The sequence below is a fragment of the Miniopterus schreibersii genome (assembly GCF_964146895.1).
Source record: "Miniopterus schreibersii genome assembly, chromosome: 18".
NCBI lineage: Eukaryota > Metazoa > Chordata > Mammalia > Chiroptera > Miniopteridae > Miniopterus > Miniopterus schreibersii.
Genome location: NC_138121.1, coordinates 22,509,109 through 22,527,356, shown reverse-complemented (window position 1 = coordinate 22,527,356; position 18,248 = coordinate 22,509,109). Strand labels below are relative to the sequence as shown.

Sequence of the window (18,248 nt, the reverse complement as noted above, 5' to 3'; positions counted from 1 at the left end):
GTAATTAAGTCCTGCACTGGTGGGGGATTCAATGTCTGTAGCCAGGGTTCTGTGGCCAGAAGGAGCTGCTTAGTGAGATTCTGCTTGTTCTTGGGAGTCTTCTCTGCCTGACTTACTTTCTGGAGCAGGCACAGAAGTCTAGACCCAAAATACTGCCTCATTCATTCATTCACCTCAATTCCCAACTCCCTTTCACATTAAAATTTGGGTTCCCAGAGTGTCCTGGACACCTCTGGACTATGAGGCTTTGTAGAGGCAATGTTTTCCTTGTATTTTCATTTTGAGCACCTAGTATCAAAATATTTATATAGAGCAGACCCCGATGCATGTTCATTGCAAGAGAAAAAAAAATGTAATTGAGAGACCCATCATGGTCTCGACCATTTGCTGGCCACCATTCTTACACCTCACAGAGGCTGTGATACCACGTGACATAATCAAGCCAAAGACTTATAGCCTTTCCTCGATGGTGACATAAGACCAAGGATAACATCCCTGAAATTTATAGGCACATGGTGGGAACAGTGCAACTGCCAAGACGCTTCATCCTGTGTCTTTCTTTCTTACAGTAGAAATTTAACAAATGCCCATTGAAACACAAAATTATTTGTTGAATAAATGGATGAATAAACATCTATTGAATGAATAAATATCTGTCCAGTGAATGGAAACTGTAAATAACTAAATATTTGCTGAATGAACACACGGATGGCTCTTTGGTGAATGACATGACTTGGCTGTGTGAAGTTTCCCACAGTGCTAGGAATTCAGGCTGAACTGATACAGTAGACAACTTTGACTCTAAACTTGTCAATGTGTGTGTTCAAACTGCCTGAAGATCTAAACTCCCCAACTACACAAGTGATTGAATCCACTGCACAAAAATCTGTCCTCAAAATTCTAAAAAATTCCAAACAATTCTAGTTTCTGTGTCTAAAGATAAACCTCCCACTCATTTTTGCTATTCATTTTCTCATTTTTGAATGACGAGGAAAATGGTCTCCTGGGTGGTGGGCATACTGTGTGTGTTCAAGGAATGAATGGGGCTTCATAAGCTTCTATTTCAGGAGCCATCAGTATTCATGAAGGAAACGGAGTACATGACAAATGTGATTAGAAACGACTGTCAAATAATGACAAATAAGTTCTAATAAAAAAAGACACAATCTTAACAATTACTTGAAATGTGGGTATTTATCAAACAGGGCAAGATTAAAAATGACCATATTGCATTAAAGAAATCGAACTGATGGAATTTTAAATATGCAACTTGGCCATGTCCCTTTGATCACGCCTTCCTTCCTCCTCACCAGGCTCCTTGCATAGAAATGGGGTGGGAGTGAATTTAAACAAAGAGCGTTCTAATGTGCACTGAAGTATTCACATTTTTTACCAATGTTTTCTCCAGAGTTCAACTCTGTAGAAAAATGAGACCACAGTATGGAGGAGAGTGGGACAGATGACAGCCTCTCAGACTCCAATTGTGAGAAACAATGGAGAGACACAGAAATAGCTGAATACACTCTGTGTGGGTGAGAGGTGCTACTGGGCCCCTTGGTAACTGTTGTCACAGGGGCATGGACTACTAATGAAAACGTCCAGGGAGAGTGATCTATGAAAAAATAACTAACCAGACATTGATGATTGGGAATCTTTTCTCTTTCTCCCTCTGCCCTAGTCATTAATTATCTATCTTTATTTTAGGGACTTTAAAGAAATTCTGCGATGCTCACCACAAGGCACCGGAGTAGCTAACACAAAAATTCGTTTAGTTTCCTGTAGATGTGGTGATCATATTTTTAAATATTGTCACTAGTGATAATAATAATCAGGATATATATGCTTTTATTTTCATTGCCATTATTATTTCTAACTGGTTAATATGAAAAATCTTGAAAACCTCTAAAAAATTTAAATGAAATTGCTATCATCTACCATTTAGTGAATGCTGTCTACGTGCCAGTACCAAGCTGGACACTATACAGGATTTGTAGGGCCTGAACTTATGGAATTTGGGGACTCTAAGAAAAATTATACATTATTATGAATACAAAATTCAGTATGAAAGTGAATATTTATTTAGAATGAGAAGATTACAAAGTACGAATTTACCAAGCTTTCAAATACTATAAAAACATTCAATACTTCTGGTCTCTATAAGAGAAAGGCCTCAAAGCTCAAGCTCTATTACCTTCAATGAGTTGACCTGACAATATTCTGATACTGCTTGAGGTTGTGTTACTCAATCCATCTCACAATCCTGCAAAAAAGACGTACCATTTTTGTCATGCTATAGGTTAAAGGACTGTGGCTCAAAGAAATGAAGTCACTGACCCAAGGTTATAGAGCCAGGATTTGAACTTGTTTCTAGACCAAAGGTGATGATGCTCCTAGTCCTTATGCCACATACTCCCTCTGAGTGAGTCTTCATTCTCTGTGACCCCTCTAATTGAAAAGGCAAAATCTCCATCTAGGAGTTTTAGAAATTGGCTACACATTGGCCAGTATCCTAATAGTTGTCAACCTCGGTTAAAAGAAAGGAAGTAAGGAAGAAAGGAAAGGAGAGAGGCGAAAAAGACAGGAGGGAGAGCGGAGGAAGGGAAGTAATTAAGCCAACTCCCATTCTTTGAGTGCTAGCCTGCGCTGGGTAACAATGTCATAAGGAGAACCACTGACTGACAGCTTTTCGACCTAAAGAGAGAATCACATGATAGGATGTCTCAATGACTGAGATCTTTCTGTTGTCTATGGTGACAATAAACCAGGTTTTTTTTTAGAAAATACCATGTTTTATTCCCGAATACCTTCCCCACCCAGGGCCTGAGTTTGCACACTATGGACAGAACCCACTCTCATCGCTCTTAGACATTAACATCTTGTTCTTCATACTCACCTTGCGTCAGAATAAGAAATAAGACGAGGAGGAGTTGTCAGACTTTGGACCAGTGTCTTGGGAAAGTATTTTTCCCCAGCTCTCTCCCCGCCCTCATTGATTACATCTAATATCAACATTGTTTTATCGTAATATTAATTTACAGTTTTCTTTAAAATTAAAGATTCTGGATGTGCTGATTTTTCCCCTATTCCTAAACTAGAATATGTAGTAGCTATAGAGAAAAGGAGAAAGATCGTCTTATTCCTAAGCACTTTGAAAAAGAAACAGGTGGTAAGTGAGGATCCTGTTAATAGAATGGGAGGGGCTGAGTTTTTAAGTGAACTAGAGTTTCTGCCGCAGCATGTTTCAAGGGCCTGTGGTACTGATCTGTGATGAAGGTGAAGAGATCCCTTATCAGACAGGGGTCCTTCAAGTGTCAGTTTTCTTTTTTTTAAATATGTTTTTATTGATTTTAGAGAGAGGGGGAGGGAGAGGGATAGAGAGATAGAAACATCCATGAGAGAGAAACATCGATTGGCTGCCTCCTGCATGTCCCCTACTGGGGATCGAGCCTGCAACCCAGGCATGTGCCCCGACTGTGGATCTAACCAGGGACCTCTTGGTTCAGGGGTCAACACTCAACCACTGAGTGACACCAGCTGGGCGTGGTTCTTTACGGGTCTTGATTTGGCCTAGGGCAGCAAGTCTGATACAAAGAGGGGTGGAGCTGGCTCTCTTTCTCTACCTCAAGCACATGTTGTCCCCTATATTGTTCTGAAAATGCGCTTTAGCTGGCACCTTAGCATTCTGCAAAGCTTGTCTTAAATGGTGAATCCTGAGGGGCCTTTCCTACCACTCTATCTATGGTGTGTCCCACCCACCACCCCTTACTGTCTGTCTTTGACCCTTCTTTATTTCCTTCTGAGTTCTTACCACAGTTTATGATTACCTACTTTTTCTTGTTTTTGATCACCTCCCCACTAGAATGTCATCTTCATGAGAGTAAGGATGGCTTCAAGAGTGAAGAAAGCTCCATCTTGTTCAGCATTATGGCCATGGCATGACCTGTGTCCTTTCTGCATCTTTATTGAAGGAATGATTGTTTAATGGAATGCAAGAATGGATGCATCCTTCAATAGTTGTGCCCTTTGTATGCAGAATGAAGTGCCACCGAATTAGGGAGAGGCAGTAATGACCATTTAGTTCATGGATGTACAGGACAAGCCTGTTCAACTGTGGGGTACCTGGGTAGAAATATGGGCAAAGCTGAAGCAAGCAACAAAGGCTTTGTGTGAATAAAAGCTGTTTATTATTCACCATCTTTGGCTTGTGTGTCTTTGTGAGTCCAGTCTACAGTTCTCTTGCTGGTCATCCAAGTGGCAGAGAAAAATCTACCTGGAAATGTCATTGCATAGATCATCTCAGGTGTGGAACTGCTCATTTAAGGGGATGTGGGGAGGATGACCAAGGCCAAGGTCAGCAGACAAGCTGCCCCGGCTGGCTGGCTGCTTTGTGTGAGCTTCCTGTTTACCCTGAAGCTCTATGTCCAGTCATTGTCCTTCCCCACTGGGAGGACTTCCCATCTCCCTGCACAAGAACATGAAAAAAAAAAAATGAAAAAACACTTTGTCCAAGCTGAGGTGGCTGTAAGCAGCATGGAGATTTAGAAAGAGCACAGGCCTGGGGACCTGAGAGAAATGGTGGAAGTCTCGGCCCCGCCTCTGTTCACCAAGGCAAGGGCTTGGGATCTTCATTGACTCTCTAAGTCTTGGTTTGTTCATCTGTCAGATGAGAACAAAAGAAACACCTGCACCACAGAACTTTTATGGTGGTTAAGTGAAAAATACACGTGAAGTGTTTAGCACAATGCTTGGTACCTAGAAAGCATGACAAAAGGATGAACAGCTTCTGGCAGCGGTGGTATTAGTAGTAAGAGAGGGAAGACTTGTAATAGGTTGGTGTTTACGGTAGTCACCGGGCCAGGAGAAGAACACGACAGAGACTTACTACAGTGGCGGTGGGGGCAGGTGTAGTAGCAACAGGTGTGGAAGGGTGTGTAGATATGATACAGCAGCGATGGTGGTCATTATAGCATTAGTAGTGGTAGAAACAGAAATAGTAACAGCTTCAGAAACTGTAATAGTATTTGAAACTAGTATAAACAATAATTATAGCAGCAACAATAATGGTAAAAGTAATAGCAAGAACAGTTTTCATAAACGTTCTTCCCTTCATCTTGGGCTCATGTTCCCAAGATTACCAGTAAGGGCTGTACGCTGGCTAGTTCTGCAGAGTCCCTGACATATGTGAAGTTCCAAAGAACAGATGAACTTGCCCTGTAAAACACGGAATCACTTTTGAAAAGTTCTAGGAGATGACCCAGGGGTCTGCCACATGGGAAACAATGGGCTCCCTAAAGCGCACACAAGGGAACACACATGAATAATTGTGAATGCCCCGTTTCATTCATGGCCCTTGGTAGTAGTGAAAAGCTTAATGAGAGGAAAAAACAGAGAGACTGGCATTGATATGTGCCACCTAATACCAGGCATTGTCACTTGCCCCATTTATTCCTATGCAGAACAGCAAGAAAGAAGAAGCTCATATTATAAATGAAAGAGTAAAGGCTCAGGGGTGTGTCAGAACTTGGCCAAGGCCATGTACCGGTTCAAGGAGAACCAGGATTACAACCTAGGTCTGTCCATCTCACCAGGGACCTGCCCAGGCTCCTCTGGCAAGTGCATCTCCTTCTTCTGAAGGCCTTGTTGGGTTACTGAGCACAAAAGGCTTAGTGTTCACTTGTTCTCTTACTAACTCATGGGCATTAGTTTGACCTCATCTAGACTGTGAACTTCTCAAGTGAAACCAGAGGATTTTCTTTGCATCACACATGGTGCCCATTAAGAAAAACAAAAACAAAACAACAACAACAAAAACATTTCGTTGTTCAACTATCATGTGCTGGCAATTGCCCTCCAGATGGAGTTATTTGTACAAAGAGCCAGGGTGAAACTGAACAAGTCTTCTGACATGATTTTAGCTAGAAAGAAATCAGACATAGAGGGGAGATAGAGGTGAGTGTAGATCTAGCCCTATCCCTCATTCCCTCGTCAGCTGAGAAATAGGGGAATAGCAAGTCACATCACCTCCTTGAGCCAGTTTCCATATCTTTTAAAAAAAATCAAGACACAAATTTTACTCTTCAAATTTAGATGCTTGGAAAAAAGGTTAGCGTAATACACCACTTGGGACCTGGCAACTGAAGCAGCTATGGGCAGAGGAGAAGTATTGGATCACTGGCGTAGCCCTTTACCAGCTGGGTGACTTGGGCAGGCTCCTGACCACTCATTGCTTCAGTTGCCTCACCTGTAAAGTGAGGTGATGAAGGTAGGACCTCATAAGGTGAAGAGTTACTGAATGAATGCACATTTCCTGTACTTGGGAGGTTCCAACATAGAGTTAATGCTCAATGACTTTTAGAAATTAGCACCAATTATTATCCATATTATGTGAGGTGGCATAAGAAGGACTGTGAGGCAAGAAGGTATAATCTGCAGAAGAGAGGCTGCGTAAGGTGGGCCTGGGAGCAGAGGCTGTTTTTCTGGAAGGCTAGGAGGCCCCACAGATTCCTGGCAAAGCTGGTGGGAAAGGGTGTGGCTCTCACAGAGAACTGGGAACAAATGTATTAATAATGCACTAATTAATAATCAGAATGTCCACCTTCTGCCCCCAGGAAGCTGGGATGTGGTGGTGAGGCGGCAGCTGAAGGCATTTCCCCCGACACATCCGGACCGGCCAGTCCCACGTTCGGATGGGACACTGGGGGCATTCTCGCACTTACATGCCACTTTCTTGCCATGCCTTCTACTCCACACACTGTGTTCTGATTTGTCACTTTTTTAGGGTAGGATTATGTCTCTGAGTAAGCTGATTAGTGTTAGACTGATTGTTTTAAAATAACTCGAGCGGCATCTGAATTTATTTACATACATGATATTGCCTTCTATAAACACAGCTGTATGCAGAAAGAAAATTCAACGGTATTTTAGGAAGTTAAGCCAACAGTTTAGCTGCAATAAAGGCAGCCTTCTAGTTCTGGTTTCTCTTCATTTTTTTTTTTTCTTTCTGGATTAAGTTTTTCCAGGAGGGTTGGGCCAAGGACTCCTGCCCAGAAGGGTCTGAGGTATGTGAGGGATTTGAAGCTCTGGAGAAGATGTCACCAGCAGGCAGACAGTGTCTCTGAAGGTGACTCTGCAGAGGAAATTGAGCTGATATGCAGTCCTGGCACGGATTTTACAGAGCCATGCAGCCTTCTGTGCCAACATGGAAACTTAGCAGCATCAGGACTGTCTCGAACTTCTGCCTGCGTAGAGAAAGGTTTCTTTATTTTGTGGATTCCATGTGCATTTATTGAACACCACTCTGTGGGGACAGGCTCTGTGTTAGTTCTGGAGATATAGAAATTAACAAGTAAGATATAGATCCTGCCCCACGGAACTCAAAGTCTACTGACAGAGTCAGGCCATTAGTAAGAAGGTATGAAAATGACTTTATAACTGCAAATATGGCAGGTGCCACCAAATACAGTGACACATAAGGGGACAAACTCAGCCTGGATGTACGCAAGGGAGGAAGAGCTTGTGGTGTAGGGGAAATTCCTCTGAATAGATGGCATTTAAACTGAGAACTAAGGGGTGAATCTGATTTGGCTGATTGAAGAGGCAAAGAAAGAGTGTCCCCCGAAGGGAAAGGAATTCGCTGTGTCTAAATGAGCAGAGCTGGGTCCATGCGGCTGTAGAGGAGAGAGTGAGATGAGGCTGCGGGTGAAGTCAGATGCAGGACAAACAGGCCCCAGCAGGCCCTGCTGTGGATTTCCACTGCACCCTCTGGACAATGGGGACACATAGAGGGGTTTCAGCCATGGACTGCCATGGTCAGATCTATGTTTCAAGAAGATCCCTCGGGCTGCCAAGGGAGAATGGATTTGCAGGAGAGCCAACCCTGGCCATGGCCTTTCAGTCAATTGGCTACTGTGGGAATGTAGCTGAGAGGGGAGGGCGATTAAGCTACGGAAGATGGAAGTGCACAGTCAGTTTGAGATGGAAGTTGGGAGTTTAATCAATGGTGTTTGCGTTTGATTGGGTGCGAGGAAAGGGAAATGTTAGGTCCAATTACCTTTTTTTTTCTGTACCCGAGCAACAGTATATAGATGGTGGTGCCATTTAAGGAGAGAGAGCAGTTAGGAGAACCACGTTAGGAGGGTGGGTCAAGGAAATGAGGAGCTTTCTTTAGCTATATAAAACTGAAGGTGATTACGGGCTTTTAATGGAGACAGAGAGAAGACAGAGATGCAAAGGTCTGAAGGTCCCGGAGAGGAACTAGGCTGGACATTTTGTTTAGAGAAAATGGAAATATGCAGAATCACAGGAGTGGATGAGAGGGCCGAGGGGAGGGGTAGATGGAAAAGAGGGGTTTGTGAGGAAAAGAGCTGCTGGAAGACATCTCTGGTTATTTCAAGACACTGCAGGAAGGTAGACGTTCTGATTGGGGAACAGGTCTCTGTGACAGGTTTGTGTATGGTAGGGTGGGACTCGGGAAGTGAGCTGGGGGTACAAAACAGGGCACCGATTCCAAAAGGAGTCTTTACACCACTTGTCCCCATGCGTCACAATGCAGGAACACATCAGGGTGCAACATACAAAGGATTTACGTCAGCGCTTTAACTCCACCCATTTTTGAAATCCAGTCCAGATGGGGATTTATAAGGCTGGTGCTTGATCACTTTTTTGTGGAATTCTGATTGTAACACGTTCTTCTTTTGATTATTTAAGCTCTCGTTATATTTTAACTTGTTGCCGAAAAGTCTGCTGGGTAGAATTTGGAAACTTTCTCTAGTGCCCAAGAAAAGGGAAAGAAAAACGAGAAGGAAAAAGCTGGTGGGAGGACCATTTTCCTCTAAAGGTTCTTGCATGTGAAAGTCATCTTAGTAGGATTGCTAACATATTTCAAGAGGCAGCTGGGTGGAAGCGGGAATGGGTTGTGTCCCAGTTCTGTCACTCACCAGCTCTGTTACGTGGAGCAAGTCGCTTAACCTCTTTGTGCCTCAGTTGCCTCATCTGTAAAATAGAGAAAATGATAGTACCCATCTCATAGGTTGATACAAAGATTAGCTGAGTTAACATAAAGATTTCATTAGAAATATTCCTGACACATATAAGCACATCCTAAGCGCTAGCTAGTAACATGTTCATAGAGGCAACAGGAGCCTACAACAGAGAGAAACCGCAATTGTCCTGTAATCGATTACTGATTAGTTCTGTGGATCAGGCAACACATATCTTCCTAGGGGGAAAACGGGGTGGTTTATTTTATCCAAAGCCCTATAAAGACCACTTTTTTTTGTTAATGGTAAAATAAAACTGAAGCTCTGAAATATTGAAAGAAAGCTTTTTGTGTGAAAGGTGTTTATACCAACATCTTTATGATGGAGAATTATGGTAAACAACTTACATTTTCAATAACTAGAAAATGATTAAAATTTGGCCCACAAATGTGATGAAGTATTAAATAATTATTTTATATATGTGTTAGTGACTTTATGTCAGTCAAATGCATATTTTGTATGCAAAATGTGCTATTTTTGCTAGAAAATTCAGAATTGGGAGTGGAATGGAGACATTACTTGTAAAGTGTACATTTTCTGTAATGATTCAATGTTATTGGATATAGGGGTTATTTTTCTTTATATATTTCTATGTCAAAGACAACTAGTAGTTTTAGAATCAGCATTATTGATATAAAATTTACATAAAGTTCACTAATTTTGAGAATATAAATGATATTTTGATAAGTATATCTAGTTGTGTAATCATTTCTACAGTCAACATATAGGACATTTCCATCATCCCAAAAAGATCCCTCATGCCCCTTCCAACCACTTCCCTCCTCCTAACCCAGCCCCCCTCAAATCCACTGATTTACTTTCCATAACTTTAATTTTACTGCATCTAGAATTTTATATAAATAGAATTCTACTGTATGTAGTCTTTGAGCTTTACAGCCTTCACTTAGCATAATGCTTTGGAGATTCAACCATGTTATTAAATGCATCAGTAATTTGTTCTTTTTCATTGCTGAGTAATATTCCATTATATGGATATATCACAATCTATTCAGCAGTAGACAGTCGTTTGAGTTGTTTCTAATTATGGGCTATATTAAGTAAAGCTATTATGAGCATTATAGTATTATACTTACTGAACATAAGTGTTCATTTAATTTTGGTAGATATGTAGGAGTAGGATTCCTGGGTTGTCTGGAAAGTGTGTTTATAAAAAACTGCCAAATGATTTTCCAAAGTAGCTGTACCATTTCACCTTCCCACCAGCACTGTGTGAGGGTTCCAGTTATCCCACATTCACCTACATTTGGTATTATCAGACTTTTAAATTAGAGCCATTCTACTAAATGTATAATTGTATCTCTTGTGGTTTTGATTTACATTTCCTTAGTAACAAATGATGTTGATTATATTTTCAGGTGCATATTTGTCATTTGTGTCTCTCTTCTTTGGGTAAGTGTCCTTTCAAATATTTTGCTAAATTTTTAATAAAGTTGTTTGTCTTCTTATTGTTAAGTTGCTAGACATACATTTTAATATTCTGGTTATAATTCTTTTATTAGATACTTGTTTTATAAATGTTTTATCCCAGACTTAGTTTCTTTTTTCTTTAAATAACAAAAGCTTTAACTTTGGTAAAGCTCAATGTTTCACTCTTTTTCCTTCATGCTTCATGATTTCGGTGTTGTTAACTATAAATTCAATTTCTTTAATAGGTTTAGGGCTATACTGGCTATCTATTTCTTCTTGAAGGAACTTTGGTTATTTTCCAATTTTATCTGTTATTGAATGTATTGAAATGAAATTGTTCATAATATTTCCTTGTTCTTTTAATGTCTGCAAGATGTATTGTGATCCCTTTTTTTAATACTTGGTATTAGTAATTTGCATCTTGTCTTCCCTACTCCTCTCACTAGTGTGTATGTACATGTACATGTGCATGTGCATGTACATGTGTGTGTTTTCAGTCTGACTAAAGGTTTATCAATTGTATAGATCTTTTCTAAGAACCTACTTCTTGTATCACTGATTTTCTTTGTTGTGGTTCTGTTTTCATTGGTGATTGCACTTTATTATTTTCTTGCTTCAGCTTCGTTGGTTTTAATTTGTCTTTCTTCTAATTTATTAAGGTAGGTCAGGTAAGATCACTGATTTGAGACCTTCCTGTTTTCTAACATAAGCATTTAGTGTTATAATTTTTCCTCTAAGTACTGTTGAGGCTGCATCTCACAGATTCTAATATCTTGTATATGTATTTCAAAATATTATCTAATACCTCTTTTGATTTTTTCCTTTGGTCAATGAATTATTTAATAGTTTTTAGCTTAATTTTCAAATGCCTGGAGATTTTTCACATATTCTTCTGTTATCAATAGTTTAATTCTATTGTCGTCAAAGAACATATTATACATGATTACAACTGTGTTAAATTAATTGAATTCTGTTTTATCTTGGTGAATATTTCATGTGCACTGAAAAAGATTGTGTATTATACTGTTAATGGATGGAGTGTTCTATAAATGTCAGGTAGGTCAAATTGGTTGATAGTGTTGTTTGAGCCTCCTACATTCTTACTGATTTTCTGTCAACTCATTCTATCATTTACTGAGATAGGAGTCTTGATGTCTCCAAACATAATTGTGGATTTGTCGATTCCTCATTTCAATTTTGCTTCATGTAATTTGAGGCTCTCTTTTAGGTACACATACATTTAGGAGTGTTATGTCCTCTAGATGAATTTACCCCTTGGCCATATGAAATATCCTTCTTTATCCTTGGTAATATTCCTTGTTCTGAAGTCTACTTTTTATAATATTAATATAGTCTCTTTGGCATTCTTTTTTTAAAAATATGCCTTTATTGATTTCAGAGAGAGGAAGGGAGAGGTAGAGAGAGAGATAGAAACATCAATGATGAGAGAGTCATTGACTGGCTGCCTCCTGCATGCCCCCCAATGGGGATCGAGCCTGCAACCCAGGCATGTGCCCTGACCAGGAATTGAACCTCGATCTCCTGGATCATAGGTCAATGTTCAACCGCTGAGCCACGCCAGCAAGGCAGCATTCTTTTGATTTATATTTGCTTGGTATATCTCTTGCCATCTTTTTAGCATGTCTGTGTTTTTATGTTTAGAGTGGGTTTATTATAAAAGCATATAATTGAGTGTGACAGTTAATTTTATATGTCAGCTTGGCTAGGCTATGGTACCAGTTGTTTGGTCAAACACCAGTCTAGATGTTGTTGTGATGGTAATTTTTAGATGAGATTAACATTTAAATCAATAGACTTTGAGCAAAGCAGATTACCCTACCTAATGTATGAACCACATTCAATCAGCTGAAGGCCTTAAAAGACTAAGTTCTCCTAAGAAAATAGTAATTCTGCCTCTAGATTTCTTTCAGACTCAGAATTGGAACATCATTTCTTTCCTGTGTCCATAGCCTGTATGCCTGCGCTGCAGGTTTTGGACTTGCCAAACCTCACAGTCACATGAGGCAATTCCTTAAAGTTAATCTCTCCATACATACATCCTGTTGGGTCTGATTCTCTGAAGAACCTGCCTAACATATTGGGTCTTGCTTTTTCATACATGACACTCTGATTTTTAATTGAAGTGTTTAGACCATTTACATTTAATGTAACTCTTGATATGGTTGAGTATTAATCTATCAACCCTCTCTTTGTTTCATATTTAATTCTTCTGTTCTTTCTTCCCTTTTTCCTTCTTGTTCTGCCTGGAGTCAGTTGTTAAGGTGAGAGAATAAATTTTGTTTCTGTTACTTCACATTAATCAGAAATGGAAATCTGGAGTTGTTATTTATTCCAGTGTTTTTCTGACAACTAATATTTTTAACCAGAAATTATGAAGATTTTGCAAAAAAATAGGAATGTATATTTTAATAGTGAAAAACAAGATATATATGTGCATATGCACCTTACTGTTACTATGCTAGCTGTACAAAAACATGGTGTGAAAAGATATTATGGGCCCTCGTTGTGGTTGTCTTTAGATGCTAGGATTATATATTTTTCATTCCTTGTACTTTAAAAAAATTTCTAATATTTTCTAATGAAAATTTAGAAATCATTTTTATATTGTAAAAATAAGCTTTATTTAAAATAATCAAATGCTAAGGAAATAATTGTAAAGTAGAAAAGTCTCATCTACAAAAGAATTACATAAATTAACATGCACATGCAGATTACCTTTTCATGTACACTACTCTGAGCTTGACAGTTTCTCCTCATATTTATTTCCAAAATATCATAAACATAGATTAAATAAAATAATAAAATAATCGAGATGGAGGTAAAAGCCCAAGGTACAGAAAATGAAATGGGTGGAGAGTGTATGGGTTGAATGGAGAACAGTGAGAGGGTCATGAAAAGGAAGCACTGTAATTTTAGCAGAAAAGCTAGACTAAGAGAAGCTTTGGATATTGAACAGAACTTATCTGTGAGCTTACTGGCAGCCAAAACAAAGAGGGAAATAGTGGTACTTAGAGCCCTCAGAGATAAACCAGAAGTTATTTCATCTAGAGAAACATTTTTCAATTTTATTTTTTCCAGTTCTGACTTCTAAAAGAATATTTATCAAAGAAACATTCGACAGATAGAAATGTTGTGCTCAGCTTTTTGAGGACAAAAGACAATTCCAGGCGTACATAAACCTGGAATAGTTTCAGACTGAAACAAGACAGTGTATGATTGATTTTAAAGTCCAAAGCCTGCAAGATTCCAGTTAAAGGTTCATTTTTGGTTCTTAATGGATGGGTGAATGTGGATAAACACAGGGGAGGAAAATGTATTGTAAGGGCAATGCGCAACTCAGAGTAAGGCAAAGAGGGAGATGAAAGCACTGAAAATGGCCTAGAACTTCAGGTGGTGAGTGTGACTGTTGGGGAGCAGCAGGGGTATATGGAAATAAACACACTAATGCTCAGATGGGAGATTATTCCATGCAGGGCACACCATCAGTCTTGAATGTCATGGTGGAGAAAGCAATGACAAGTAGACCCACACGCTCTCAGCTCTTTCATTTATCCTATCTTGGCTAAATTTTAAAAATTAAAGAAAGACATTCAATACCCACCACCTCGAGGCTTTAATAGGGCTGAATAAAGTTTTATATTTTAATAGAAGCTACGTACCATATTCTGTCCTATGTATTAAAGCGTTTTGTTCCATTTTAAAGACAATGCGAAACCTCACATACTGAAGATAATACTTTTAAGTCCAAACACAGTTTTCATAATTTGTGTAACGTACTGATGCAAGAAGACATTTTTGGCCAGCAGAGCCAAGACTCAGAATTTCTAATGGAAAGCTCCCTGACACAGAGACCACGATTTAGCATAGAAATTTTGTTTTGTCAATTACTCCAAAGAGGAGTTTGGGTTTGTTGAAAGGGCTGGGAAGACAGCAGGATGGGTGAAGTTTCTACCCTGGCTTTTCTATGAACCTGAGTTTGAGAGCCTATGAATAGAGGATTGAGGGCCTGAAATATGCATGTTGCTGGTGTGTGTGTATGTGTGTGTGTTGTTGTTGCTTTTGTGTTCGAATCCTCAGGGAGGAAGGAAGCTGCTCTGGGATAGAATAATAGAAACCATGAAGTTCCTTTGAAGAGCAATGGCCACCTTTGACTCTTGTATCAGCCAGGGTTAGTCAGGAAAACGCAAACCACACTAGGTGTTTTCGCTAAAGAATTCAATGAAAGAACTTGACTACACAGGCACTGGAAGACTTAAAAGGCAAAAACAGGAACACTGAGGTCACATGGCAACAATAACTGTGTGAGGCTACCACACCTAGGGCCAGGAAACAAAGGGTAGGTAGGAGGAATTTCAGAATCCAGGAGCTCAGGGGAGAAGCGTGGTGGAGCTGAGGCTTCTGAGGGGCAGGTGAGTCCCAACTTGTGGCTCAGGGGAGGGGCCCTCGGAGCTGAGACTCAGCAGTGTGGGAAAGCAGTGTTGCTTGTTGGTGTTCATGCCTCTGAAGGGCACAGTAAGACGGCTCCTGGGAGTTCTCCAAATGCTGGAAACTGGCGTCAACAGCTGCTGCAGGGATTAAGCTCTATTGCCGAGGTGAAGTGAGGCTGAGAGGAACGGCAAGCCAAGAGAAGGCAGCAAATCCCATCTCCCTCCATTGCCTTGCAGTCTCCCTCTTACGCCCCCTATTGGCAGATCCCAGTACTGAACCAGCGCCTGGTATACGGAGCCCCAGCCTCACCGAGTGCAGTGAGAAGGGGTGCTGCAAATGAGACACCCAAGTTTCATAACCAGATTCCTCCCCAAGATCTCACAAACGCCAGCACAGGATGGGGGCGCTCCCTGGCTGCACGAAAACGCGAGTCACTGGTGTATTTTGAGGAATGCCAATAGGCTTTGGGCTGAGGTGAAAACATTCCTATTTCTTAATTGATTTTATCCTTACAATAACCCAAGAGGTGAGCATTATTTCTGTTTTACAAGTGGAATATTTGAAGCTCAGATAATTTAAGTCACTTTCATAGGGTTGCACAGCAAGAAGGTGGGAGAGGCAGGAGATAAACAGAACTTAGTGATTCCCAACACTGTTCCTTTTTCACTAATTGAAAATGCTCTCTACACCCTCTTTGGTCATACTAACCTGACATAAACACTCATCAGTAAACTTAATAAAAAAGAAAAAAAGAAATTATGTCTTCCCCATGGGTGTGTAAGTTCCATGAGGACAGCACTGGGTATACAGGTAACCAACCAGCAGAGCTCCTAGATATATATATCTATATATATCTATATACAGATTTTATAGATATATATAGATATATAGATATATAGATATGTATGTATATATATGCATTGAATAAATATTCATTAAAAAACAAATGAACATGCTTAAGTTCCTTTAGCCTTCTTCTAGTATTATAGGAAAGTGTATCCAGGTATATAATTGATACCCAAACATTTAAAAATCATGTGTAATGCATGTGTATGTCTAAAACATATTTCTCCGCTCCACAAAGCAAAGCAAATTCCTCTGGAGGCGGAGGGGAGCACATGACACGGGTATGCCCGTCTTTCCTTCTTCTGCTGGACTACATGAAGTTTTAAAATGAGACAAATGTGAATACATGTCTGATCTTTGAATTAACTATCCCATTAAAGCATGGTCGCTTCTTCCCCTGCCCCCGCCCAGCCCCCACCTCAAGCACAGCTTATCATTAGCCGCTCTCTGGAATCGACAGTGGAGTAATCTGAACTCCGGTTCCCAAGGGCCTATTCTTTTACTTCCTGCTGCAGGAATGCCGTGTGTATTGATTAGATATCAGACCGTAATGGGCTTCCAATCTCTCTGCCTCAAGATCTATGATGGAGATGACAGGAAACAGATACCCTGTTACTACTTGTAAATAGTCTGGTTGAACAAAATGGTTGGTAACCTCTTCAGTGCCGGGCACTTATACCACCAGGAAGAAGCAACTTTATCACTCTTTCCAATATAATTTCTTAGAAGTGGAAGGCATGGAATTTCCTTATGGGACCAGAGCCACTGCCCGAGATTGTCATCAGCTCTGAGTTAACTCTTAGGAGTTGTTCAGATCACTCAGAAACAAAGCCAACAGTGCACCCAGCCCACTTGTCCCTGTGTGACCGCTGGAAGGAGAGAGGGCTTGGAGGCTGGCTGCTTCTCTTATGAGTAAGACCTGGATTCAGTCATTCCAGGAGCCTCCGTTTCCTCATCTGCAAAATGGAGGAAATACTCCCATTCACGGCACAGTTGCAAAGATTGCATAAAACAGTGCTTTCAGAAGACAGAGCCTAGTGCCTGGTTGATTCCAAGTCTTTCCTCCACCCCAACCCTACCCCTGAAATAAAAGATTTCCCGTGACCAGGATTCTGATGGTACTTTGGACTAAGGAAAAGGTGGCGCAGTTCAGACCCCAAAGAGCACATAGTGGTGACATTTGCAGGCACATGGACTGAAAGTCCCAAGCTGAGTTGAACTTTCTCTGGCTCTGGAGCAAATGCTGGGTCTACGTTGCTGATGGCAGCCTGGCCCAGGTTCTGAGAACTCCCTGTCTGAAGCTGACCTAGGCTTGTTGTGTGGGTTTTGCCCACTTCCTGCACTAGGCCTGTGATGTTGGAGTTAGCAGGCCCCTGACTCACAGCTTGATAACTGCACAGGTAGATCCGAAGTTGATGGTGACACCTTCCCCTCCCCGTGGCCATGCAGACGCCAAGGAAAAGCTTTGGTGCCGCCCTCCCAGATAGGGGCTTGGTTGTGCACAGAAGGGGGTGTCTTCTATTGGATCACGAGCTTCCTTCCCTTTTCTTATCAGGAAAGATGACTAAGATGCAGGTTCAAAAAGGATTTCCAAGGGTGACTGTAAACTTTTAAGGGGGAGTGAAATGTGAGTTTATACATTTTTAATTACACCGGGCCTGAAGCTCATTCTCGTTTATTACCAGCACTATCAGCCACTTATCTGCCACTTCTCTAATCTTTGCCCTGCAAACAGACATGACCCCTGGTCAAGTAAGATAAATAGAGAATAAAATTGGCTACCTGCTGGTAACTGATTGGAAAAGGAGGGAGCACAACGCCAGGAGATCAAGGTAATTCTGCATTCTTTCCCAACCTTTCTACAGCCACCACTTCTGCGGGTGAAAACAAAACCAGGTTGCCCCCACCTCCTCCTTTGCTAACATTTCCCCATTTCCCCTTCCTCCCCCGCCCCCATGAGAATGATGAGATCAATAAAACCAGCTCTGCGAGAGGAAGGGACCGATCTCCGTGCTGGTATCAAATGCTGCATCTCTGGAGCACGTGGAGAAGGGCCAGTGCACAGTGAATGACTTAACTGCCCATTTCAAAAACACTGAATTCATATTATTGGCCTCATCAGCATTGTCCCTTCTAGAGGTTGCTCTTAATTAGCCCAGGAGAGGATTGGAGAAAAGAACTGTGCCTGTTAACCTTTGATGCAGAGGGGCTGGCCAAGACAGAAGCAGAGACCCATGTAATGATGGGTGCCATTAATGGAACATTCTGTCCATGCCAGGCCCCATGCTAAGTTCCTGAGGTTCAATATCGTGTTGCATTGGGCAACAGTTCTGCGAAGACGGTCTGCTCATTCCTGTTCTACAGATGAGGATGACTGAGGTTTGAAGAAATCAGGAAGCTCGTCCTGTTCGCACAGCTGGTAACTGGAAAAGCGGATTTCACGTGGAGATCCGTTCCACCCCTCCCTCTCCCAATTCCAAAAGGAAG

General features: G+C 41.0%; 1 protein-coding gene across 1 annotated transcript in view; it reads left to right on the top strand.

Moving 5' to 3' along the window:
* LOC308547363 (uncharacterized protein) overlaps positions 1 to 18,248 on the top strand; it is a 645,955-nt gene that overhangs the window by 410,771 nt on the left and 216,936 nt on the right. Inside the window, exon 6 of the mRNA XM_081117608.1 lies at positions 10,415 to 10,448. Within this exon, the coding sequence (XP_080973734.1) occupies positions 10,415 to 10,448 (34 nt within the window). The remainder of the gene's footprint in view (positions 1 to 10,414; positions 10,449 to 18,248) is intronic.